Source organism: Vicia villosa, linkage group LG3 (assembly GCF_029867415.1).
Source record: "Vicia villosa cultivar HV-30 ecotype Madison, WI linkage group LG3, Vvil1.0, whole genome shotgun sequence".
NCBI lineage: Eukaryota > Viridiplantae > Streptophyta > Magnoliopsida > Fabales > Fabaceae > Vicia > Vicia villosa.
In genome coordinates, this window is record NC_081182.1 from 99,434,700 (window position 1) to 99,460,327 (window position 25,628).

General features: G+C 31.8%; 3 protein-coding genes, 2 long non-coding RNA genes and 1 pseudogene across 5 annotated transcripts; 1 reads left to right on the top strand and 5 right to left on the bottom strand.

Moving 5' to 3' along the window:
- Positions 1–3,066: 3,066 nt before the first annotated feature.
- On the bottom strand, positions 3,067–4,339 carry LOC131662217 (uncharacterized). The gene is made up of 3 exons (XR_009301433.1): positions 4,174–4,339; positions 4,012–4,107; positions 3,067–3,867 (listed from the first exon to the last, which is right to left on the bottom strand). It is a non-coding gene; the product is annotated as an uncharacterized LOC131662217 (long non-coding RNA).
- A 3,597-nt stretch (positions 4,340–7,936) lies between these two features.
- On the bottom strand, positions 7,937–8,838 carry LOC131658645 (E3 ubiquitin-protein ligase RSL1-like). Its single transcript, XM_058927916.1, has 2 exons — positions 8,138–8,838; positions 7,937–8,006 (listed from the first exon to the last, which is right to left on the bottom strand). Exons 1-2 carry the CDS (start codon positions 8,836–8,838, stop codon positions 7,937–7,939), a joined length of 771 nt encoding a protein of 256 aa, XP_058783899.1.
- Positions 8,839–12,269: 3,431 nt separating this feature from the next.
- LOC131658646 (E3 ubiquitin-protein ligase RSL1-like) lies at positions 12,270–13,264 on the bottom strand. The gene is made up of 2 exons (XM_058927917.1): positions 12,603–13,264; positions 12,270–12,282 (listed from the first exon to the last, which is right to left on the bottom strand). The coding sequence occupies exons 1-2, from the start codon at positions 13,262–13,264 to the stop codon at positions 12,270–12,272; spliced, it is 675 nt and encodes a 224-aa protein (XP_058783900.1).
- Positions 13,265–15,503: 2,239 nt separating this feature from the next.
- On the bottom strand, positions 15,504–15,939 carry LOC131656420 (uncharacterized). The gene is made up of 3 exons (XR_009300088.1): positions 15,870–15,939; positions 15,685–15,780; positions 15,504–15,603 (listed from the first exon to the last, which is right to left on the bottom strand). It is a non-coding gene; the product is annotated as an uncharacterized LOC131656420 (long non-coding RNA).
- Positions 15,940–21,011: 5,072 nt separating this feature from the next.
- Positions 21,012–23,073, top strand: LOC131658647 (uncharacterized). The gene is made up of 3 exons (XM_058927918.1): positions 21,012–22,021; positions 22,644–22,785; positions 23,026–23,073. The coding sequence occupies exons 1-3, from the start codon at positions 21,012–21,014 to the stop codon at positions 23,071–23,073; spliced, it is 1,200 nt and encodes a 399-aa protein (XP_058783901.1).
- Positions 23,074–23,267: 194 nt separating this feature from the next.
- Positions 23,268–24,264, bottom strand: LOC131658648 (uncharacterized; annotated as a pseudogene).
- Between the last annotated feature and the right edge of the window lie 1,364 nt (positions 24,265–25,628).

Sequence of the window (25,628 nt, forward strand, 5' to 3'; positions counted from 1 at the left end):
AGGTGGAGCACACAAGTTTTTTTATACGCACGAGACATGCTAAAAGTCTAATTTGAAAAAGAATATAATAGCCAAATACATGTTGGAAATATTAAGAATTGGAGATGGATTGAAGGTGTTGGTTGGTTTTTGGTGATTGTTGTTGTTGTTGTTGTTGCTGATGAGGTAGGAAGTGAAGAAATAGAGAGAAAGATGGAAATGGATTGAAGATGAAGGATGGTGAGAGGTTGAGAGAGTGTTTGGTAGTTGAGAGGGTGTTGTTCTGGTATGGGAAGAAGTGGAAGGAAGAAACAGTGATGGAGGAGAATGGATGTTATGTTAAATTAATGTGTTATCTTTAATGCCTTTAAATTCAATTAATTATTTATACAACCCTTTTGCCACATCATCCAAAGTCAAAGCCCAATCAGCAAATGTGGTAAAAGGGTTTGGTAAATCCAAGTTTTGGATTTTATAAGGGGCGTTTCGTAAAAAAAAACATTCAGGGGGGCCAAACCGAAACTCGCTATATTGGCAGGGGGTGGAGTATATTAAATCCTAAATTTATTATAGATAATAAAAAATTACATTATTAAATAATAATATAATATTTATTATTGTAGATATCAGTATGAAAAAAAATAAAAAATTAGATATAAGAATGTCAAAAAAATAAATTATAATATTAAATAATAATTTAACATTTATTATTGTAGATATTAGTAGAAAAATCACAAAGTTGATCTAAGAATATCGAAAGAGAAAACGAAAGAAAAGAGAGAGTAAAATGGTTTTTATTGATTACTAAGTTTTTCTTATTAATAATAATTTATTATTTCTTCTTTATTTAATTTATTTAATTTGACAATTTATTTGTAGTGTAATTTAGAATGGCTCAATTAAATAGTGGCTCAATTTTTCACATTGATTGTAGTGTAATTTAGAATGGCTCAATTAAATTATCATGACTACCCATTAACATATTTTTAACATGATTACAATTATAAAGTTAATTTGAAAAAATTCTGAGAAGTTTTAGATATTTCATAAGTTTACAAAAATTACAAAATCTCAATTGATTTTGTTTTGTTTTGTTTTATTAACCTTTTTATAAAAGTCTAAATAATTTCAAAATATATTTTATCTCAAATAAGGATATAAATAATTAGAAAATAATTTTTATTCTTATATTTTTATAATGAAAAACTAAATATTTAACTTTTGAATAAAAAAACATCATATGAGAATAACATAATCTTCACCATTTATTTTAAAATTCAATGGTTCAAATTCATTATCATGTTCTCACATTACAATGTTATTCTTATATATATATATATATATATATATATATATATATATATATATATATATATATATATATATATATATATATATATATATATATATATATATATATATATATATATATATATATATATGAGGGCATATCATATGAGAATGACATATTTATATGAGAATGTGAGAATGAATCTGAACCATTGAATTTTAAAATAAATAGTGGAGATTATGAGTGAATATTTTTTTCTCTCTCCTGTATCTTGAAATAAATGAAGTAGGAGAGAGAAAAAAAAGATTCACTCATAATCTCCACCATTTATTTTAAAATCCAATGGTTCGGATTTATTCTCATATTCTCATATAAATATGTCATTCTCATATGATATGCCCTATATATATATATATATATATATATATATATATATATATATATATATATATATATATATATAAAATTCAATTTTATAATACAAAATTTATAAGAACAATTTTATGGCCTAATATTATGTATGATATGATTTTTCCCGTCCATAATAATTATTAAATAAATCCATAAAAAGCATTTTTAATTATCATTTTTTAAAATTATTATTTCTATATCAATAAAAATATCATAAAAAAAAAATTGTGTTTAGTGTTTATTGAAGAACAATTTTGCAGAAGCATTCACACATAAAGTGTTTCACAGAAAAGTCAAGTTTTTTCAAAAATCAAATTGAATCTTTTCAATTATAACAATTTGATATACCATATCAAACCGGAATTAAAATTTTCTCTCATTTAATTATACAAACAAATTTAACAATCAAATTAAGAAATATCTTCGACTCATCTGATTTATATGGTTCAATAAAATTGAATTAAATTCAATAAATTTATTTTATAACTTTTAAATTATAGACCCGTATAATTTATAAAAACAAAAAAGAAATAGTCTAACCCGTAAACAATATTCTTATTATAATTCTAAAACATATAAATATTTTATATTACGTAGAAAATAGAAAATCAATATATTCTTCACATTACTCATTTTTTTTCTTAATTTTAGTAAATTATTGTTTTTTTTAAATGTAAATATGTATGATTTGTTTATTCTATAACTATTATCATGGATAAAAAAACTTTAAAATAACAGTTATGTCTTGATAAAAACTTAAGTTAATTTTTGAAGTTTTTTATTGGCATTTAAGATAATCTACTATTTTTTATCTTGATATATTACCGTAAATATATAGTATATTATTACTATAAAAGAAAAACTAAATTTATTGCAAATAAATGAAAATATTCCAACTAAAAAATTGTAAACATTCCAAATTAATTTGTTTAATTCATTTTTATTTTCAATACATTTCAATATACTTTAAAACATTACCATCGATATAACAATTTTTGCCATTCAAGTTTTAACACAGCACACACATCTTGCAGTTCCAATATAGAATCCAAAGTCTTCTTAGACGATGTTATCAAATCTGCATATGAAACTCTAATTGTCACGTCTGATTCACAGAATGAAGCTGCTAATAATTCCTGTAGACAATTTAATGTTGCTTGCTCTAAAAGATCTTTCACTGCAAAAACCTTAATGTTGCATGCTCTAAAAGATCTTTCACTGCAAAAACCAATGAAGTTGCTAATAATGAAGCTGCTAATAATTCCAGTAGACAATTTAATGTTGCTTGCTCTAAAAGATCTTTCACTACAAAAACCATGTCATGCAAGATTTTTATTTGCTACCAAGACAAAATTTAAAACTAAATTATAAAAATAATTTGCAGTAATATTATTAAAATGGATTAACTTACTTGAAGTGATGAACTGCAGAGAAAGTATTGTTGCTTCGTATGAGTTTCCCAACTTCTATGTCGTCATCAGGACAAAATCGAGAAAATCTACCACACAATTATTTTATTATGAATCCGCTTCACGTAAATTTATGTTTAATTCTTCTCTGCAGTTAGAGATGATAATCAGTGTTGAAGCTCAAAACAATTTGAACTGAAATCAACACACAATTTGTGTAAGAGAAAAAACACAGAACAAAAAGAGATAGAACAGTGCATCACTTCACTAAGTTTGAAACACTAAGTTTGAAAAACTTGTATGTATCATCAATGTATTCAGTTGCAACCAATTCATTATCCTTGACAATAACTTCATATTCAACATGTTTCCCAGCTTTTCATTGATAACCTCAAGTAATAATATCTACAACATCGTTCAAATTCCAACAAAACTCCAACAAAACATATTAACATATACACCTTTTTAAAAAAATACCTTCAAAATTTTCAAAAACTAACAAAATAAAATAAACAGCTAATTGATTCTTATTCTTCTCTGCTGCCTGAGCAATAGCAACTAATTGATCCTTGCAACAAAACAAACAAATAAATTAGCACAAATTGTTAAATAAAATAAACTTTAATAAATTACAATAATCATTAATTAGCTTCGATTAACAACACAAATTACTCACAGCATCATCAAACAGTGCTTTTCACTATTCCTCAGCCTAGCCAACCTATTCGAAATTCAGAGTACCACCGAAACTCCTCACATCAATCGTACCTACAGACCCTAACAAAATTTAAAAGAAACCATGAAAAGAAGAAAAAAATTATGTTAGAGTTTGATTGTGAAAAATAGATGGTGTAAGGTAGATATTAGATCTCACAACATTTTCAATTTTATACGAAAGGAAGAATGAAATCGTAATAGTACCTGGTATGATGTCTTCCGTCGAATAGTGCAGATGCTTATTCCGACTTCGTCTGCTTCTATTTTATGCAAATTGTGCAAGCTGAATCTTCTGCATTCCTATTTAATTTTCTCAGATTAATATATTGAAAAATCAATCCATGAAAAATCAAATAATAAACTTACTTGATTGATTGAAGGTTGGGTGTTTAGTCAAATCTTGAATCATTTTAAGCGATGCTTCTTTTTCCTTTCAACAGAAATTAAATAAATAAATAACCTAAAAATCCTAAACCAAACCCGGAAAGAGCAAAATAACAGAAAAAAAACAAACTTTTTGCCGATTCCCTTCAGACTCCAGTTATCTAAAATCGATCGAAACAAAAACAATATTAATTCATAATAAACAAATCAATGGATTTTGAAACAATTAAAAAATTGGATTTACAAAATCAAAAACCCTAACTGCGAAAAACCGAAACTCTCGGTGGCATTACCTTCAACAAACAACGAATTTAGAGGAGTGGCGAATTGACTCGGCATCGAATTTGAACGTCGTAACAGATAGTTGTAATGCGAAGAAGAAAGGGAAGGAGACTACAGAGGGTTGTTGAGGAAGATGTGAAGGTGGAGGGTTGGGTTGATTGAAGACAGAGAGAAAATTTATAGCGTTAGATTCAAAGAATGAGGAGAAGTGGTTTTTGAATAGCAACATGGGGGAGCTGTGTGGTTGGACTTAAACGATATATTGGAAGTTGTGATTTATCATGGTTCTGGATTTTTCACGTTTAAGGAGAAGATTGATGAGTGTATGTTTTCAAAAAAGACTGTTGATGTATCAATTAAATAGCCGTATATTCAAACCAATAAATGAGCAATTGATTTAATTAGTTAATTATGGAATTAAAAAAATAAAAAAGGAAATTGAAGAGTGGGATAAACTAATCGTGCAGATTTTTGTAGTGATGCCATGTCAGCAAAATTAAGATTACAATCAACCATATTGCAGTATTTAACAAATAGACTAATTTGCCCTTAATTATTAGATTAGTTTAAGTTAAACTCAATTAGGGTATACATGGAATTTCCAGGTACTTTAACTTTTATATATTGTTAATAGATTAAATAAATTTTTTTATAGACGTTTACTTTCGGGGGCTTCGGGTATCTGGCGTGATATTCTCACCCCCATACATGGAATAGCCCCTACGACTTCTATCTTGGGCGGGAAAGCCGACTATCTTCGATCGGCCTCACCTGGTTTCACTTCTAAGAGTTATAGCTGTTGATTCTACTGGTTGGTTCATGAATGGTCTCTCCTTGAAAGTTGGTTATGGTCTCTTACCTCCTTTTGGGACGATATATGGATTGGGGACGCTCCGCTTCATTTTAGATTCCCTGGGTTTTCTTTCGATCTCTAACCAGACTAATAAATGTGTTGGGGAGGTCGGTAGATAGGAGAGGGAAAGTTAGATCTAGGACCTCAAGTGGAGGAGACTTTTCCTATTTGACTATGAGTTGGCTCTTTTTACGGAGTTCCATTTTATGGTCAGAGACTTCACCCTTTATGTTGAAAGTCATGAATGGAGGTGGCGTGAGTCGAGTGATTCTAGGTTTAGATAGATTCAAGATAGAGATGCAAATTCTAGGTTTTTTCATTCCTTAATAAAGCAAAGGTTCAGGAGAAATGGTATTGTGCTTCTAAAGTTGTCTAGAGGTATGATTTCTCAAGTGGAGGATATACAAGATGAAATTAAAGATTACTTTAAAATTAAGTTTAAAGAACCTTGGAGAAGAAGACATGCTTTGCAGGACAAGCGTGATTTGGTACATGCCTAGTGTTTTGTAGAAGACGGATTCAGTGAGGATTTGTTTTTGTTTTGTGCAATTGCTTTGCATTTGGGGAGAAAAGTAACAAGATGGTAGGGTCAGGAACAAATTTTGGAACTGATTTTATAATTTACTATTGAGAGTTTTTCACAGAGTACATTAAGTTAGAAATCCAAAAATAACTTTCTGAAATCCGTTTATAATCCGTTTATAACTTTCACAGGTTAACCAAATGCTTGTTCATTCCTCATTCGAAATAAAAATTAGGGTTAAATGCAATTCACCCCCCTGCCATTAGGGCGTGTTTCAGATTTGCCCCCCTGAATCTTTTTTTTTTAAGAAGGCACCCTTATAAAAGTGTAAAGCCTGTTTCACCACACCCTTTTACTACCAATGATGACTGGGCGTTGACTGCTTGGATGACGTGTAACAGAAACCACAAACTGGAATTTGGCAGAGAAAAATAACAGCATAATAAGAAGGAAAAAGAGTTATAACAGAAAATCAGGAGGAATTTTCATAACACAAAAAATCGGTTACAACAGGAAACTGACCTGTAACCGGATCCATAACAAACTTATCTTTCACTCTCCAAATTTTCGCTTCTGATAAGAATCCACCATATTCAATCTCTCCCTTGAAGCTCCCATTCTATCCAATTCTCTTTGAATCTTCAATCCAGAGTCTTCAAGCACCTCAAATCTTCAATCTAATTCTCAAAGTGTACTTGGCCCATGTTTCTAAATTTGATATCAAATCAGCCCCGTAAAACCGACATCAAACCGAACCGGTCCACAAAACCAAACCTGCATCAAAAGAGCCTGCATCAGTGACTCATCATCATCATTCAGCTCCTCCACAATTTCTTCCTCCACCATTTTTCGTCAACCTTCTCCCTTTTCACTCCCATTCATCCACCTTCCACTCTTCATCTTCTTCACAAATCTTCAATCTTCTTCTCCCTCTCTTGGCCTTCAGAACCTCCTCTCCACCACCATCACTTCAGATCGTTATCAACATCATAACTTCAACACGCATCAACGCATCTTCTCTGCAACGCTCAACAATCCTCCTCACTATTCTTCACCGTGAACAATACCAACGCCACACAACGCTCTTCCTCACTGCGAACAACAACAACAACATTTCAGATTCAGAAACAAGCAAACCGAAGAAAGAGAAGATTCGCAGGATGGTGAATTGAGAACGAGAGCGGAGATCAAGATATACCTGAGTTTCAATTAGGCATGAATATGCGGTGCTCGTTTTGAAGCACCGTCGGAACGACTCCGGCCGAATCAGAGATGAGAGACCGAATTTTATTACGTAAAGGAGATTTGTAATTGAAAGACGGGTCAAGCAGATAACATCGTCGATGATAGAGAGCTCGAGACAAAGAGAGTTTGAGAAGGATATGTCGCTCCCTTTCTTGATTATGGTGGCCGGAGACTCATCGGGGATGGAATTGAAACTGGTACGAGCAATTTTCAGTTTGGGGGAGAAAGAAAACCCTAGAAATCTATTTATTTTTAAGAAGATAACACAGTCAACATTATTCCTTTGCCACATCATCCAAGCAGTCAATGCCCAGTCAGCATTGGTAGTAAAAGGGTGTGGTGAAACAGGCTTTACACTTTTATAAGGGTGTCTTCTTAAAAAAAAAGATTCAGGGGGGCAAATCTGAAACACGCCCTAATGGCAGGGGGGTGAATTGCATTTAACCCTAAAAATTACAAGTGACTTGTATAAATAAAGAAAATGATTTGTTTTTTCATCTCCATCAAAATGTTAAGTCGACTAAATCTAACATTAAAACATATCACCATTACCATATTAAAATTAGAAATCACCACTAAGAAAGATAAAAAAAAAGGACAGAGAAACAATGTTTCCAACACTGGTGCTGTCTTTTTAGCTAGAACAACTAGAAGGCCATGTTACCAAGTTTTCCATCTTTATGATCATTCTTACAGCTAGAACTTCCTGCATATTCGCCACGCTATACTTCCATTCCAAATTCCATCTGTTATAAGCATTATAATATAAATAAATTCCATTCAGTTTAAACAATTCAAGTTTAATTCTTCGTGCAAAGAGTTTCATATAGTTACCATGAATATTAAGATCTATTGCATACATGTCCATGCTTCCAATCCTTCCCACACTTGTAGCAGAAGCTACATCCACACCTGGAAAAATATAGAGACATTATAATCAAATTTTCATTAATATAATGTAATAATGATGAATCAATACAGATTTAATTAAAATTAGTGAAAATGATTAAGGATGAACAAGAGAAGGTAATAAGATATACAACCTGCATGATATATGTTCACATCCACCATTTCTCTGAACATGCATAGAACATTTGGGACATGTCTGCCACTTCTTTCTTTTAGCCAAGTCCATAAATTTCTCATTCAATTCTTTTTCATCTCGAACCTTAGTCGAATTCTGAAATCTCCCACAACTCATGTTTGCGTGCCATGGAACCTTACATTGTGCACAGAATAGCCTATGACAAGAAGGACATTCACAACTTGTAACTACTTCTACCCCGTCATTCACCAACATAACAGAACAATTCTTGTAAGGACAGTAAATCTTTTGCTTCAAAGAAATCGAAGACTCGCAAATTGCAGATTCCCATTCAACAATGACTTGATTAGGTAAACTGGATTGCAAATGTTGTGGTTTCAGTTCCACAGAACATTCCGGATTTGGACAAGTCACTTTTGCAGCATTTTTGTTTATTTGAACATTCACGTACTTGGATATGCAGTTAGTACAAAATGGATGGTTGCATGAAGTGTTTGTGAAGATTTTAGAGACTGTTACAGAATCAAAGCATATACCACAGTTGAAACTTTTGGAGGATTTACGTTGATAACTAGTTGTTGCTTTCTTTGTTTTCTTCTTTTCATTGTCGCTATCTGCTGCAAGCGATTTTCTCTTCATTGTATTTTGAATTGCATTTGCATGATTATTTGTTGAAAGAGAAGTACTAGACCGAGTCATGTGAAGTCTCTGGTTTTGACTCATAACTTTTGGAGGGTTTTGTTTATGTTTGATTTGTGCAAACTGAAAGGGTTTTGATTTGGAAGTTGGCTTTACATATCACGATGAATGCATCAATAATTCTTGCTTTTAAACTTTTCATTTTGAATAATACCAAGACTTATTTAATGCACTAATTTTTCATCTTCACTTTTCAAAAAGTATACGCAAGATCAAAGACCAATTTTCCATACGTTTGAAGGAACTTTAAAATTCCGTTTTTAAAGATATGTTTGATTAATATACGGATTTAATTGGCAAGTAAAGATATTGGGTAAGTTAAATCATGACTTTTATTTTAACTATTTTTAAAATAATAATTATGAATGGTTGCGATAGATTCACCATGAAAAAAATTTATATAACATTGCATAAATAATTAATCTCTTAAAGTGTGTTTGGATGAATATTTTAAGGAGGGAAATTAATAATTAATCTCTTAAAGTGTGTTTGGATGAATATTTTAAGGAGGGAAAATAATAAGGGGTAGAAACAATTGAATGCAGATTAGTTACAACATCACATATAATCAAGTATTCTAATCCACACATCTTATTACTGAAACAAAATCATCAAGAATGCAACACAAATGCATAATCTTCAACCAATCTTGGTTTTACCGGCTAACGAAGAACCAAGGGAAGACATTACTAGAAAATTCACTTTTATTGATTAAAAAATTTGGGTCAATAATCAGTATAGTGACCGAATTAGCCGCCAAAATTTGATATTCACGAGCCATTTTATGTGGTCACTAAATCAATCACTAAAATAAAGTATCCACCGATTTAGAGACCAAAATTATGTGACCGCCTATTCGGTAACGAAAATATTTTTATGTACAATTTAATTTATATAAAAAAAATAGAGACCGAAATTTCGATCATGATATTTTTTATTTTCATTTTCTATTTTTAATCATCTTTAGTATGTTACTATTTTCTTTCTATTTTTTTAAAGATTTTAATTCTCTAATAATTTTTAATTTTTAGTAAAAGTTACACCTTTTTATTGGTTTAACAAATAAATATATATTTATAAAAAAATAGTGCAATTTTATATTTATATTTGCATAAAAAGTAAATTTTATAAGTTTTATTTAATAATTTTTGGAAATTTTTATATATATATATATATATATATATATATATATATATATATATATATATATATATAAAGTGATGTAGTGGTAAGAAGTTATTAAAATATGCGAAGGCTCTTTCGGTCTCTAATTCGGTCATTAAAAGCGAATTTTCTAGCAGTGAGATTATCAAACTAGATAATCTTCAACCTATATAGGAATTGATCACACAATCCCCAACCAAAGCTTTTATCGAGTTTAGCTTCGAACCACATATTTTATCCTTAAATGGATTGTATTCAACCAAGGTCTATAAACAACATTTTCTTGGTGAATTTTACAATTCTACCTACCAAGAATTACATTGATATCCTCACTCATCAAGAACTTTTCTCACAAAAGGATTTGGCTTTAACATCTAGTGAGAGAAAGTTAAATAAAATTTTAGTGAGAGAGTGTGAGAGAGGGAAGTGTTAAAATATGTTTCTACATGATTTGAAATGAAAAATGAGACTTCTATTTATAGACATGAGGAATGCCCAAAACGGAATTCTCATTTAATTATTGTGGTCGTTGTCTAATCGATTAGTACTTTGGCCTAATCGATTAGATCATAAAAAATAGCCGTTATTGGTCATTCAAAAAGGAAAGGAGATATTGATAGTTGTTGCACATCATTGAGGCACTATCTAAATATATTGGGGCTTAAGTTTGAATTGATCTAGTTGCTTAGCATAATGGACTAATCGATTAGATTGATCAAATATTTCCCTTTAGCTATTTCTAATGCTCCTAAGTCACCTGTCATAATTTAAAGATACTTTTGAAAATGTTTTCTCTTGGTTAAGGTATTTGAAAAAAGGTTTTAGTCTGTGTGCTTATAACTATATACTTTTACGAAAAAAGCCTTTGCTTTTACAAAAGGTCACTCACTCACTTACTAACTTAGGAGATTAACTCCTTCTATAAGTCATTTTTTAGATATTATCTTCTGTGTTGACACTACTAGATCTCTTGAGGCTTTAGATAGAACGCTTTGCTTGCCATCTCAAATTCATCAAAACGATATACCTTGAGTTTGTATCCTTAACCGTTTAAGCGCTATGCTTGACTTAACATTAGTTATCTTTGTGATTGACCTTTATAGATACTTCTACAATTGTCTTCACAACTGTCATCATAGTTGTCATCGTCAAAAGACGATGCCTTCGTTGAAAATATATTACCTACAAAACAAGGTTCAACATCTTTTTGGATCTAAATAAAACATAAAATTGTAGTAGATGAGAATAGAAATTCAAAGGCCTCCGATTTTCAATAACTGTGGTGAAAGTTTTATCATAAAATGTATTGTTTGTAGTTATGGATATTAATAATTATTATTATTATATAAATTTAAATTTTAAGAGAGTTACTAAGGTAGAGGTGGAAGAGCTCGTTTGAGAATTTTAGAAGAATTTCCTATAGCATTTGTGGAATTGTGAGAGTTCAAAAAGTCTAGGGTCTGATGGAGTGAATTTTGCTTTTATAAAAGAGTTTAGGGATGATATAAAAGTTTACTTCATCAGAGTTATCAGAGTTCTGTAGTGAAGAGAAGATGGTTAGAGGGGCAAATTCTTCTCTCATTGCGTTAATTCCAAAGAAAAATAATTCTACGAAATTATCTGATTTTAGACCACTTTCTGTAATTGGTTGCATTTATAGACTTATACAGATGATCGTGTCAGCCATCTTGGACACACATTCAACTTTTATTCTGGGCAGCCAAATTATTGATGATATTTTAATAGAAAATGAAATTGTAGATGAAGTCAAACGCAAGAAAAAAGAAGTGATTATGTTTAAGGTAGTCTTCGAAAAGGCTTACAACAACACAGTGGACAGAATTTCCTAGACGGGATTCCATGAGAAATTGATGAGAAGAATTTAGAATGTTTGAAAACATCAACTATTTTAGTGCGGGTGAATGGCAACCCCATAAAGGAGTTGAATATGATCAGAAAGTTTAAGGTTGAGGACCACTTGTTCCCCTTCTTTTTCCTACTTATAGTATAAGCTAATTATGAATGATAAAAGTGGGGGAACATCAAGACCATAAAGTCAAATCTAATTCTATATGATGTTGGTTTGCTTGCATTTGAAGCAGTTGGAATAGAAGACAATTATTCAATAATAAGAATGTTTTAGTGAAGCAAAATTAATAAAGAGGAATCCGTGAAATAGGCTCAATAACAAGTCTAAGCAGTTACTCTGATGTGTGCTCAAAGGTATTTGTCTCCTAAAACACATCACCATTGCCATTTAATTAAAGTTAAAATCCAGTACTGAAAAAGAAAAGCAGAAAAAAAAAAAGCTTGTAACATTGATGAGCTCTTTTAGCTAGAACTGGAAATGCCATGATTGTCCGCAATGCAAAGAGTTTCTTAGTTACCGATGTTTTCTTGATCGCCACGTAAACATACCTCCACATCTAAAAAATAAAAAGAGAGTTTTACAAATCAATTTTATCAATCAATATTACGCAATAATAATAAATTATATGAATTTAAAGTTAAAATTTGTGAAAATAATCAAGGATACGCTAAAAATGTAAAATCTAAATATTCATAATACTTGTATAATACAAGTTATATATATGTACAACCTGCAAGACATGTGATTACATCCGCCCCTTTTCTGGACATACATAGAACATCCTGGACATTTCTGCCAATTTTTTGTTTTAGCCAACTCCAAAAATTTCTCATCCAATTGTTTTTCTTCTTGAACCGGCTTCGAGTTCTGATATTCCCGATATTCCCGGCAATTCATATCAGCGTGCCATGGAACATTACATTGTGCACAGAATAGTCTATGACAAGAAGGACATTCGCAACTTGTAACAACTTCTACCCCGTCATTCACCATCATAAGAGAACAATTCTTATAAGGACAGTAAATCTTTTGCTTCAAAGAAATCGAAGACTCGCAAATCGCAGATTCCCATTCAACAATGAGGTCTTTACGTAAAATAGATTGAAATTGTTGTGGTTTGAGTACCAAGGAACATTCTGGATCCGGACAACTGAGTTTTACCACTTTTAGTTTTCTTTGAAGTTTGACATACTTGGATATGCATTTAGTACAAAAGGGGTGATTGCATGAAGTGTTTGTGAAGATTTTATAGTCTTTTACAGAATCAAAACATATACCGCATATGCTTTTTGAGGATTGAGTGGTGGTTGCTTTCTTTCTCTTTTCACCATGGCTGTCTTCTGAAAGAGACTTTCTCTTTCTTGAAAGAGAAGTAGATGAAGGATGAGACATGAGAGGAGTGCGTTAGGGTTTCATCAAACTATACTATCAATATGTTTTAAAACAAAACAAATAAGGAGTTTTTAACTTTGATCGTAGGGTTATTTGTGGACAGTTACGAGAATCAAGGAGTACGATACATACATTAGTTAGGTTGAGATTTTTTTTTTGATAACATAGAGGGCAAAAAGCCCAAACAAACAAAAAGCTAACCACAACGGATTCTAGAGTACAAGACACTCTTAGAATCTCTAAAAAAGTCATCAACAAGCCACCTAGGCATATTCAAAAAGAAAACATAATCAACTCCTAAATCCTTTCCATGCTTAGCTAGACAGTTAGGTTGAGATTTAAAATTAAATGTTTCTTCTTATTTTTCCTTTTCCTTAATTAAAATATTAAAAGTTTCCAAACGATAATTGTTCATACATCTTTTTACATCACTCATTATTATTATTATCTTAATCAATACTCGCAATTGGAACTTTCTTTTGATGTCACCTTTCCTATTGTCTTTCATAGTTTTAAACTATGACTTCCAAGTTGTTAACATTTTTTATTTTCCAAACTTTAAATACAGTTTGTTTTAATGGATGTGTTTGTTTGAGGGATTAAAATTATAATTTTGAGAACATCATTCCTAAGAATAGTATTGTCAGGAAATTTATTTCTATCAATGTGTTTGACAAATGAATACAATTTTCAGGAATATTTTTCAGGTTTTATTTTAATTAAATTTAAAAAATTAAAAATTAAAAAATAAATGTGTTAAAATAATATGAAAGTGAGAAGTTATGGTTGGTAATTTTTTATTCCCATGAAAATGTAAGATATCATCTTTTAATATGAAAATTAAAATGAAAAATTTCATGAACAAAACGTATTCTTGAGAATAAAAGTTAGGGATGGGAATAGGCCAGACCAACTAACAAGGGCTTACGACCCAGTCTACATTGGCCTAGGCCTGGCCATGCTTTTTTTATATAAATAGAAAATGCCTAGGCTTTTTTATAAGTCTATTGAGCTAAAAATGCTAGGCTACATGCCATATAAAAAGCCTTTTAAGTCTATGAGGCCGATCTATTTAAATAAATATAAATAATTTTATTATTGTTATATTATATTTTGTACTTTAAAATGAAATCACTACTACGGAAAATGGCTAACAAATCGATTTTTTTGGGCTACTAAAGCGCTTTAAAGCGCTGCCAAAGCCAGCGCTGCCGTAGGTAACGACAACGCTTTTAAAAGTGCTCTGGTAGCCCCCCCTATAAGAGCGCTTTTTCCAGAAAAACGCTCTGGTAGCCCCCCTATAAGAGCGCTTTTTCCAGAAAAGCGCTCTGGTAGCCCCCCCTATCAGAGCACTTTTTTTGGATAAAGCGCTCTGGTAGCCCCCCTATAAGAGCGCTTTTCCAAAAGCGCTTTCGTAGGTTGCATTTGTTTTTATGCTTTTTTTTTTAATCTTAGGCAGCGCTTTTAGTACTAAAGCGCTTTAGTAGGTGACCCTTTAAGAGCGTTTTTTAAAAGCGCTGTCGTTGCTAAATGAGGTATTTTAAAGTGCAACCTGTAATTTAAGCCTCCCAGTTCGACCTGTAATATTTTCGACTTGTAATATATTTTCAACCTGTAATATTTTCGACCAGTAATATATTTTCGACGATATATTTTCAACCATAGGTAGGACAATATATATATATACTAATATAATACCATTATAATATCCAAAATTATATATATACATCATTATATTTCTTGTCAAACAAACTAAATCATGTAAAGTATGATATATATACAGAAAGTTTCACATGTAACTAACTCATGTCAAATAAACTAAATCAGTAACATCGACAATATTATACTTCAAATATTGGCAACAATATGAACAAAGTTAGTAACCACCTAGAGTACTATAATACTATACTTCAAAAGTTTGATCGTTTCCCGGCCTGGTCCTGCAAAGTATGAACAGAACAACACGGTCAATTAAAGGCTCAACAACAACAAAAACAAACATGAAACAAACTATCAGTTTCAAATCAATCCACCAATGTAATGTGTCATCAATCCAGTTTCAAATCAAACTATCAACACCACTTAACAACAACAAAAACAAACATGATTCATATAATAATGTCATCATCGTCAACTAATATTAAGCAAAATGAATCAATATCCACCAAAGAAACTCAAACACAAAGTCATTATCAAAATAATATAGTCATAAAACTGTTCACACAATAATGTATTCATACCTATATGAATAGTTGCTGAATATAAAATTGACACAATTCCTCTTTGATTTCTTCCAACTTAAGTCTCGTGTAAGAAGCAGCATAGAAGTCATCAAAGTACTACATAACAAAAACATAATATGAATGATTTAGTTAAATGTAATAAATTATAAGAAATTATCTTAAGTTATAAATCCATACCGTGATTGGAATCTCTAATTGATTCGTTTGAATGATTTCTTTCATAAACCTCAAAACATAGTATCCGCAATCTGAACTGTTTCGCTGTATCGGACACTACATAGAAAAACAAATAAGATTTTATAGTTGTCTTGTTTTATCAAGTAGCATAAATATTATAAGCAAAATTGTGAAAATTAATGTACCTCCACTTTGATCCAAGTAATGTTGTTTGATTTAGTCCGGGATACTTGTGCGTCTCTTTGACTTCGGAACACTTGTATTGATCTAACAAAAATATAAAAGCATATGTTTAGATCAATCTCACAAATAATTAAATATATAAATATACACGAATATTTAGAACGATCCCACTTACGTATCAATCATTGACTTCATAGCCGGATAATTGGTCCACTCACCATCTACCAAATTCAAAAAATATACCACTTCTTTTATAGGGTTGATAGCAAGCAACAACCAGTATGCTCTATATATTAAAACAATAGTTTATATGAAAAGTTTGCTACGCAAAAGAAACAAAGATTAGATGAACCAAGAATGAGAAACTAACCCTACTGGTTGGGTATTATACGCCCAAGGAATCAGACTTTCTGTATTGCCGGTGGACAGGAATCTATCGACTAAGCGCTGTCTAACTGATTCCGGTTCCGTAGCAATTGTCATTCCGCTGCAATGGGCGGAAGACACGAAACGGAATCTATTTGACAATGCAGTCCCGCGCAACACTTTGTCATACAACAACCTTAAATAAAAACATAATAAAGTACATAAGATTATTTTCATTGAAATGTGTAAATAAATTGTTCGACTAATTAAATAATATATCGGATGAGTGAATATTATCGGATGTATGAGTGCATATTACCTGTAACACCCCGAATTTAATTAATTGGTTAATTAAATTATTAAAGGATTTAAATATTGGATTTAGTCGAATTTGGATGGTCGGTATTATTTTAAGAGGCATATTTGGATTTATTAAGTTAAAGTCGGATTTTAGTCGGATAGTTGGAAGAATAATATTAAGAATAATATTATTTATTTATTGAGATGTCTATTGAAATTTTCGCGTTTTGGGATGATTTAGTCGGTATTAGTTTAGGATAGCGGATTGACATTTAATCGATAATTTTAATATTTTTAGTATTAGAAATATTAATGAATTATTATTTAGCGTTTTGGGAATTTTCTGAGTAATTAAGATTAGATCAGAAATATGAGGCATTGAGTAATAAGTCGGTATATTAAAATAATCAGATTTTATTTTAATGACATTTAAGTGGAAGTGTTATTTTTACATTAAGTGTAGAAAAAATATTGGGCTTATTTTATGGTATCTTTAAGTAATAAGGGGTATATTTTATTAAACTCATTTGTGTGTTAAGTGACTAAGGTAGTCTTATTTTTGAAATAGAAGTAGTAGAAACACAAGTGCTATCCGAAAAAAAGAAAAAGAGGGGAAAAGCTAGGGTTGTGAAGAGAGAGGAAGGAGGCCCAAAGTGTTGCTCTAAAGTGTCATTTTTCTCCAATTTTCCATTGAATCTTCTTAGAGCTGCACTCAATCCAAGGTAAGGGTGAGATTCTCTTCCTATAATGGGGCTTATGAAACCTTGTATGTTGGGGATTAAGGATTTAGTTTATTGCATTTGCTTATGTTAATTATTGCTGGAAATTATGAATTTATAACATGAGTAATAGAGTTTTGAGTTGATGTGATGAAATCTATTACTTGTTTGAAATTGCTTTCTGGAAATTAAAAAGAGATTACTGTGCGAAACAAACCATGGCATTGAAATCCATTGATGGACAGCTTGCTGGTGATGAGGGTGTCGTACGGAAACCCTTAATTTCTATTTTTTCTTCTTTTCCGTTTCAATGTGGCTACATCACATTTCATTTTGGTTTTTCCTGGTTTTGTTTCATTTTGTTAATAACATTATTTTAATAATATAAATATATTATAGATTTAGAATAATAGTAATTATGTAATAAGTTTGTTAATTTAACAAACTGAGGAATAATTAGCAGAATTGTTTAACAAATGCAAAACCGTCCCGTTTGATCGAAATAGACAAATTAAGCGGTATAATTAGTTGTCTGGAATTTGATGAAAATTGACGTGGTAGCTTAGTTTAATTAGTACATTAACGTGGTGATGTTATTTTGTCGGAATTGTGATATTAATCGGTCGATTAATTTAATGGTTGAATTATTTTTCTATAAGCCTATTTAATTGGAATAAGCTTGCATTTAGATAAATCATTCGGTTTGTCGGAAAATAACGTTATCTTAAGGATTTGACCGTAATCATGCTTTGGGATTTAGTGAATAACATAGAAATTTTGGTATGATAGTAAGAAGTGAATTTAACCGAATGAATTGGTTAATCGGTGAAGTAATTGAATTGTGTCCGATTAACCGGTATCGAATTGTGATTATATCTTATGTGAATTATTGGTATTGCTCCGTTGTTTATATAAAGTCTTTGGAATATATGCGAAGTTCTATGTTTGCCGTGATATGCCGAAATGTGATGATTGTTGTGATGATTTGGTTAACATGTGAATTTATATGTTTTTCGTGATATGCCGAAATATGATGATTGTTGTGATGATTTGGTTAGTATGTGAAGTTATATGTTTTTTGTGATATGCCGAAACATGATGATGCCGTGATGAGTTTGTTTCTATGTGAAGAATGAATGATTATTGTGACGTTGAATTACCTCTAATAATTGGTAATTATCAGTGACGTGGGTGTATGCCTAGTGATAACGTGTGATTGTGATGAGTATGTTGTGTATGTCTTGTTTGTCGAGTCACATTCATATGCATACTCTGTGATGGCCTGGATTGGCAAAATTAGTGACGAAGGCTTATGCCTTGTGCCTCTAAATTGGGCAATTGGTGACGGGGGCTGAAGCTCCGATTGGTACCACATGCATATACATGAGTCATGTCCCATGTGTCTTATGTGATTCATATTTGTGACGTTTGGTGACTATATCGTGGTTGTATTTCGTGACTTATTAAATGATGGATGTAAGTGAATATGTTAATTGATGACTTTGTGAATAGTATGATGATATCAATACTTGTGAATACAATTAACTGAATATGTCTGTGTGACTTATACTTGTGATGTATCGTGAATTAGCTTGCAAATTAAATGAATGAGATTTATATATAATTGATGTGAATATGAATTGTGGTGACTTGTTGTGAGATGTAAAGTATGTGAGATTTGTGAATTAGTGAAAGCATGAACTGTATAGCAATATTAATACTTGCGATGTGATGACTATATATGCCTGGATCCTAATATACAATTTATCATGCGCTTACTTATATGATTTGATATCTCACCCCTTTCTCTTGTTCGCCGTCACCTTTATATTGGTAACGTGCAGGTGTTCGAGTATGAAGATTTAGTTGCCGTTAATCGAGTCGGTTGTCGCTCTGATACGTAGCACTCGGGGGGGCGATTTTATGATATATCTATGATGTTTATGATGTTGTTCCTTATTGTTTTATCTTAGCTGAATATGATGTTATTGATTTAAAGATTTAGAACTATGATTCTGCCATGTTCTAATAAAAGAAGTTTTTCTGTATTGAATGGTATTATATGTCGAGTATATGTTTAATTGATCAAAGAAGTGCTATGTATCCGCTACATGCGATTAAGTGATTTATTGTGAAATGAATATGTGACGCTTCATTTGTTTGTCGAGAAATTTTGAAACTCTGATTCTTGTATATTTGCCGGGTAGAAATGGGGTGTTACATTACCGATGCCTAGTTGTTCATACATAAAAATCTCTTCCAAGTCATCTAGTGCAATATTTGACAGGAATTCAATACCAAATATACCTTCATCCATATTGATTTCACGGAAAGCACCATCCTTCAAATCGGACATATCAACAAGTGTTCCGAGCGTCGTCCGGTATCGAGGCACAAAAGCACCACCTTTTTCTGCCGCTGGCTTCGGAGGACCCTTGGGTGGTACGTTACGAACTTGCTGCGTCACATGTTGTGACCCCCGAGCAGATGCCTAAAAATCATATAAGTTAGGTAAAATATAAAATCATGCAGTTTTAGATTCAGATTATATATTAACACTTTAAATGTACCTCTTTTAGTGATGCAACAAACTCCTCCTCCTGTAAAATCCCTTTACCCTTAATTGCGGGTTTTGTAGGAGCAGTCTAAAATTAAAATGTAAAAAATAATTAACGTAACGGTGCAGAATTGACATTCGAAAACTAAATGATTCATAATGGTTTTCAATATACCTCATCACCAATGATAATGAGCTCCGAGGGCCATGCAACAAATGACCCTATTGCATCTCGCAGCAATGTTGTCTTTGAGACCATGTCAGGTACCGGTAGCACCGCATCATGATCTAATACAACATCAACTGATACTTTCAGGTGTCCATCCGGGAGCGGTCTATGGTGAAGTAAATCTCCCAAAGTGTTGTGCACTTTTCCCTTGCCAACTAGGCGATAATTCGGTGACGATAAGTATAGTTGGCAGGATGAAATGCCCTAAACCAATAGTAAATATAGAGTCATTATCATTAATAAAATAGAACAATTTGTAAGGAAAAAAATTTATAATTACCTCGGGAAATTTTCTTTGACAGTTGATACTAGCTTTATCACTAGTTTCTTTCACCAATGAAGTATTGCACTTTTCTCTCATATACATCTCTTTATCCCTTTGCAATTCAGAGACTTGTGCTTGTAATTCCTGCAATTTTTGCAACACTTCTTCATTGGTAGGATTTCTTCTCCTAGAATGCTTGTAAAAAGAGGTTGGAGTCGCACCATGACCTTTACCCCTCACCCGACCAGGATACTCAGGAGCATCTAGTGCTCTACTAAGTACGCTCCTATCATCCTGGTCCTCACTGGTGGTTACCGATTGCGACATGGTCTCCTGTAATTCATTTACATTTCAATAATTATTAGTGGAGATAAAAAATAAATTATATATTAAAAAACATTTGATTTAATTAAAGACACAGTGTTATACTTACACATTCAGCATAAACTCTTTGAACATCGGGATCGACAGCGTGAATCTTGCCCACACGAGCTTCCTTCTACAACACATGTACTGGAAGTGAGGTTTTCTCACTTTTCGTCTCCTCTAACTATGCATTGACACAAATGATAAAATCGTCAAATAAAACACATTTAGACAATTAATTAAAACACATTTCTTATGAAGTGGAAATGGAGAATCTTGACGGAAAATAATATGGTTTGGAAAGATATCCTAAAGTATAGATACCATACTCCTGAGGTAAAAATGTTTGTGAACGACGGCAATGTGATGAACAAAAGAGATTCTCTGTGGTGGCGCGACTTAATGCTGATCAATGATTGTGCATCATCTAAAGGTATTTCCGCTTCTGATCTATTTTCGTGCAGGGTAAAAAATGGCACCAAAACCTCCTTCTGGTTCAGCAAATGGATTGAGAACCAATTGCTCTCCGAGGATTTCCCGGAACTGTACGCGAAGGCTGAGAATCCCTTCATGTCGGTTGCTGATGCTGGCCATTGGGATGGGGCAGTTTGGTGCTGGGACGTGGATCATTGGCTTACCGAATATGATGAAGATGATGAGTTCTTGATTCAAGCTATGGCGGAAATGTTGTACCAGTTCCAGCCAGAGCAACAGGCAGAAGATGAATTCAAGTGGGCGGATGATACCGAGGAAGATTTCACGGTCAAATTGTGTGCCCACACGATAAGGAAACGTGATACTGAGAACATGGTGGGGAATTCTGAGAGAAAAATGCTGAATTTTATGTGGGATATCAAGGCTCCATCAAAGGTGAAAATATTTGCCTGGAGATTGATATTGGATAGACTTCCAACGAGAGATCAATTAAAGAAGAGAAGAATATTGGATAATGATCGAGACTGCTGCTTAGTCTTATGCTCTGGGGAAGAGGAGAGTTCTAAACATCTTTTCGAATCGTGTCCCATCACAAGAAAGATTTGGAATAGAGTTGGAGGGTGGATAGGAGATTCTTGCAAACTCTCTATAGAGGAGTTATCTTCTTTCTTTACTGTTGCTGAGAAAATTAAGGGTGTAGAGGAAAGATTAACTATAGGAGTGATTTGGTTAGCGGTGGTGTGGAACATTTGGATGATGAGGAATGCAATTATTTTTAATGGTTGTAGCTTTATTTTCGATGACTGCTATAACGCTATTGTTTTAGCTTCTTGGAAATGGTTCCGCCTAGTTAACTCTTCTTCTATATCCTGTAATTTTCATTTTTGGAACATTCTACCTCTATCTTATATAAAGAGGTAATTTGTCTGTGTGCTCCTTTTTTGTGATTAATACCATTACTTATTGAAAAAAAATCTTTTTGGCTTTAAATAAAACATAAAATTGTAGGAGATGAGAATAGAAATTCAAAGGCCTCCGATTTTCAATATTTAGGGTGAAAGTTTTATCATAAAATGTATTGTTTGTACTTTGTAGTCATGGATATTAATAATAATAATAATAATAATAATAATAATAATAATAATAATAATAATAATAATAATAATAATAATTATTATTATTATTATTATTATTATTATTATTATTATTATTATTATTATTATGTAAATTTAAATTTTAAGAGAGTTACTAAGGTAGAGGTGGAAGAGCTCGTCTGAGAATTGTAGAAGAAAGTCGTATAGCATTGTGGGACTGTGTGAGAGTTCAAAAAGTCAAGGGCCTGCTGGAGTGAATTTTGCTTTTATGAAAGAGTTTAGGGATGATATAAAAGTTTACTTCATCAGAGTTATCAGAGTTCTGTAGTGAAGAGAAGATGGTTAGAGGGGCAAATTCTTCTCTCATTGCGTTAATTCCAAAGAAAAATAATTCTACGAAATTATCTTACTTTAGACCACTTTCTGTAATTGGTTGCATATATAGGCTTATACAGATGATCGCGTCAGCCATCTTAGACACACATTCAACTTTTATTCTGGGCAGCCAAATTATTGATGATATTTCAATAGAAAATGAAATTGTAGACGAACTCAAACGCAAGAAAAAAGAAGTGATTATGTTTAAGGTAGTCTTCGAAAAGGCTTACAACACAGTGGACAGAATTTCCTAGACGGGATTCCATGAGAAATTGATGAGAAGAATTTAGAATGTTTGAAAACATCAACTATTTTAGTGCGGGTGAATGGCAACCCCATAAAGGAGTTAAATATGATCAGAAAGTCTAAGGTTGAAGACCACTTGTTCCCATTCTTTTTCCTACTTATAGTATATGCTAATTATGAATGATAATTTTTCCTACTTATAGTATATGCTAATTATGAATGATAAAAGTGGGGGAACATCAAGACCATAAAGTCAAATCTAATTCTATTTCAGATGATATTGGTTTGCTTGCATTTGAAGCAGTTGGAATAGAAGACAATTATTCAATAATAAGAATGTTTTAGTAAAGCGGAATCCGTGAAATAGGCTCAATAACAAGTCTAAGCAGTTACTCTGATGTGTGCTCAAAGGTATTTGTCTCCTAAAACACATCACCATTGCCATTTAATTAAAGTTAAAACCCAGTACTGAAAAAGAAAAGCAGAAAAAAAAAAAGAAGCTTGTAACATTGATGAACTCTTTTAGCTAGAACTGGGAATGTCATGATTGTCCGTAATGCAAAGAGTTTCTTAGTTACCGATGTTTTCTTGATCGCCACGTAAACATACCTCCACATCTAAAAAATAAAAAGAGAGTTTTACAAATCAATTTTATCAATCAATATTACGCAATAATAATAAATTATATGAATTTAAAGTTAAAATTTGTGAAAATAATCAAGGATATACGCTAAAAATGTAAAATCTAAATATTCATAATACTTGTATAATACAAGTTATATATACGTACAACCTGCAAGACATGTGATTACATCCACCCCTTTTCTGGACATACATAGAACATCCTGGACATTTAGATCTGCCAATTTTTTGTTTTAGCCAACTCCAAAAATTTCTCATCCAATTGTTTTTCTTCTTGAACCGGCTTCGAGTTCTGATATTCCCGATATTCCCGGCAATTCATATCAGCGTGCCATGGAACATTACATTGTGCACAGAATAGTCTATTGACAAGAAGGACATTCGCAACTTGTAACAACTTCTACCCTGTCATTCACCATCATAAGAGAACAATTCTTATAAGGACAGTAAATCTTTTGCTTCAAAGAAATCGAAGACTCGCAAATTGCAGATTCCCATTCAACAATGAGGTCTTTACGTAAAATAGATTGAAATTGTTGTGGTTTGAGTACCAAGGAACATTCTGGATCCGGACAACTGAGTTTCACCACTTTTTGTTTTCGTTGAAGTTTAACATACTTGGATATGCATTTAGTACAAAAGGGATGGTTGCATGAAGTGTTTGTGAAGATTTTAGAGACTCTTACAGAATCAAAGCATATACCGCATATGATTTTTGAGGATTGAGTGGTGGTTGCTTTCTTTCTCTTTTCAACATGGCTGTCTTCTGAAAGAGACTTTCTCTTTCTTGAATTCGGCATTCGATTCGGTGGGAGAGAAAGAGGAGAAGACATGAGAGGAGTGCGTTAGGGTTTCATGAAACTATACTATCAACGTGTTTGAAAAGTAAAGAAATAAGGGGTTTTTAACTTGATCGTGCTTAGTGTTATTTGTGGACAGTTACGAGAATCAAGGAGTAAGATACGTAAATTAGTTAGGTTCACTTTTAAAATCAAATGTTTCTTCTTATTTTTCCTTTTCCATAATAAAAATATCACTCATTATTAATATCTTTTTCCATTGATGTCATTCTCACGGTAGGAGACCAAAAAAAGAACGAAAACGTCTCGCACCGTAGACAACACCTTTCCAATTGTCTTTCATAGTAAAACTAGTAAGAGACCCGTGCTCCCGCGCAGATAACTGAATTATGATATTGTGTAAACAATTAAAAAAAATATGTCGTAATTTATAATCTTTAAATAATAATCATGAAATAAAAAGAAATAACAATAAAATATTTGTTAATGTGATAATACATGAATGAGTTTTAATGTCATAACATTTAGATAGTATCAAATACAAATGTTTGTATAAAAAAAAAATACAAATGTAAAATTTTAGATATAAATGCAAAATTTGAAATGATTTATTTTTTTAAAATAAACAGTAATCATATAGAATTAATTATATTAAATAATTATATACTAAGAAGAAAAAATATAATTGTGAGATGGAGAAAAAAGTTAATATTTAAAAATAAAGATTTTGTCTCTTAAATTAAAATAATGATTATTAAACTAAAATAAACATTGTCTTGCTAGTGACCCGTAAAATAAATATATTTTTAATGTTATTAAAATTAAAAAATACATTATATAAAAAATTTGACGCATAAGACAGAGAGAGAGTACCTTATTTTCCTCCAACAAAAATTGGTAGTTTTTTCGACTCAAATAAATAGAAGTAAACAAAAACATACATAGAAAACATAAAATGAAAACGGGTGGATATAAAACGGGTTGTCGGATCTACGAGTTTCCTTTTTCGGTTTTCAATGACTTAAAATTGTAGATATCAGATTTAGAAATTTCATCCACTAAAAACCATAGACGACCGAAGCATCTGTGACTAATGCTACTCTTTACGTTATTTTCATCATCTACTATCTATCATTTACTAATCAATTGGCCAAACTACCCAAAAAGCCCTTCCCCTCAAAAAGTTTTACACTACAATATGGACATCATGGTAATTAACAAATTAACCTCTCCAAAATAGCTACTTTTCTGTTTTCATTCGACATGTGTTCTAATGATTTTGGTCCAAATTAATTTATTTCTCATTATTACTTCCACAATTTTCTATCTTGCCCTCTCTTCTCTCTCTTTTCTCTTACCGTATT

Excerpts from the sequence above, each read along its gene's own strand:
- LOC131658647 (XM_058927918.1), top strand. The coding sequence starts at position 21,012 with ATGTTTGTGAACGACGGCAATGTGATGAACAAAAGAGATTCTCTGTGG. Across the intron at positions 22,022-22,643 it reads CCTCTATCTTATATAAAGAG|GCTTATACAGATGATCGCGT; the intron begins GTAATTTGTCTG and ends TTGCATATATAG. Across the intron at positions 22,786-23,025 it reads AAGAAGTGATTATGTTTAAG|TATATGCTAATTATGAATGA; the intron begins GTAGTCTTCGAA and ends TCCTACTTATAG.
- LOC131658645 (XM_058927916.1), bottom strand. The coding sequence starts at position 8,838 with ATGACTCGGTCTAGTACTTCTCTTTCAACAAATAATCATGCAAATGCA. Across the intron at positions 8,007-8,137 it reads TGTGAACATATATCATGCAG|GTGTGGATGTAGCTTCTGCT; the intron begins GTTGTATATCTT and ends ATATTTTTCCAG.
- LOC131658646 (XM_058927917.1), bottom strand. The coding sequence starts at position 13,264 with ATGTCTCATCCTTCATCTACTTCTCTTTCAAGAAAGAGAAAGTCTCTT.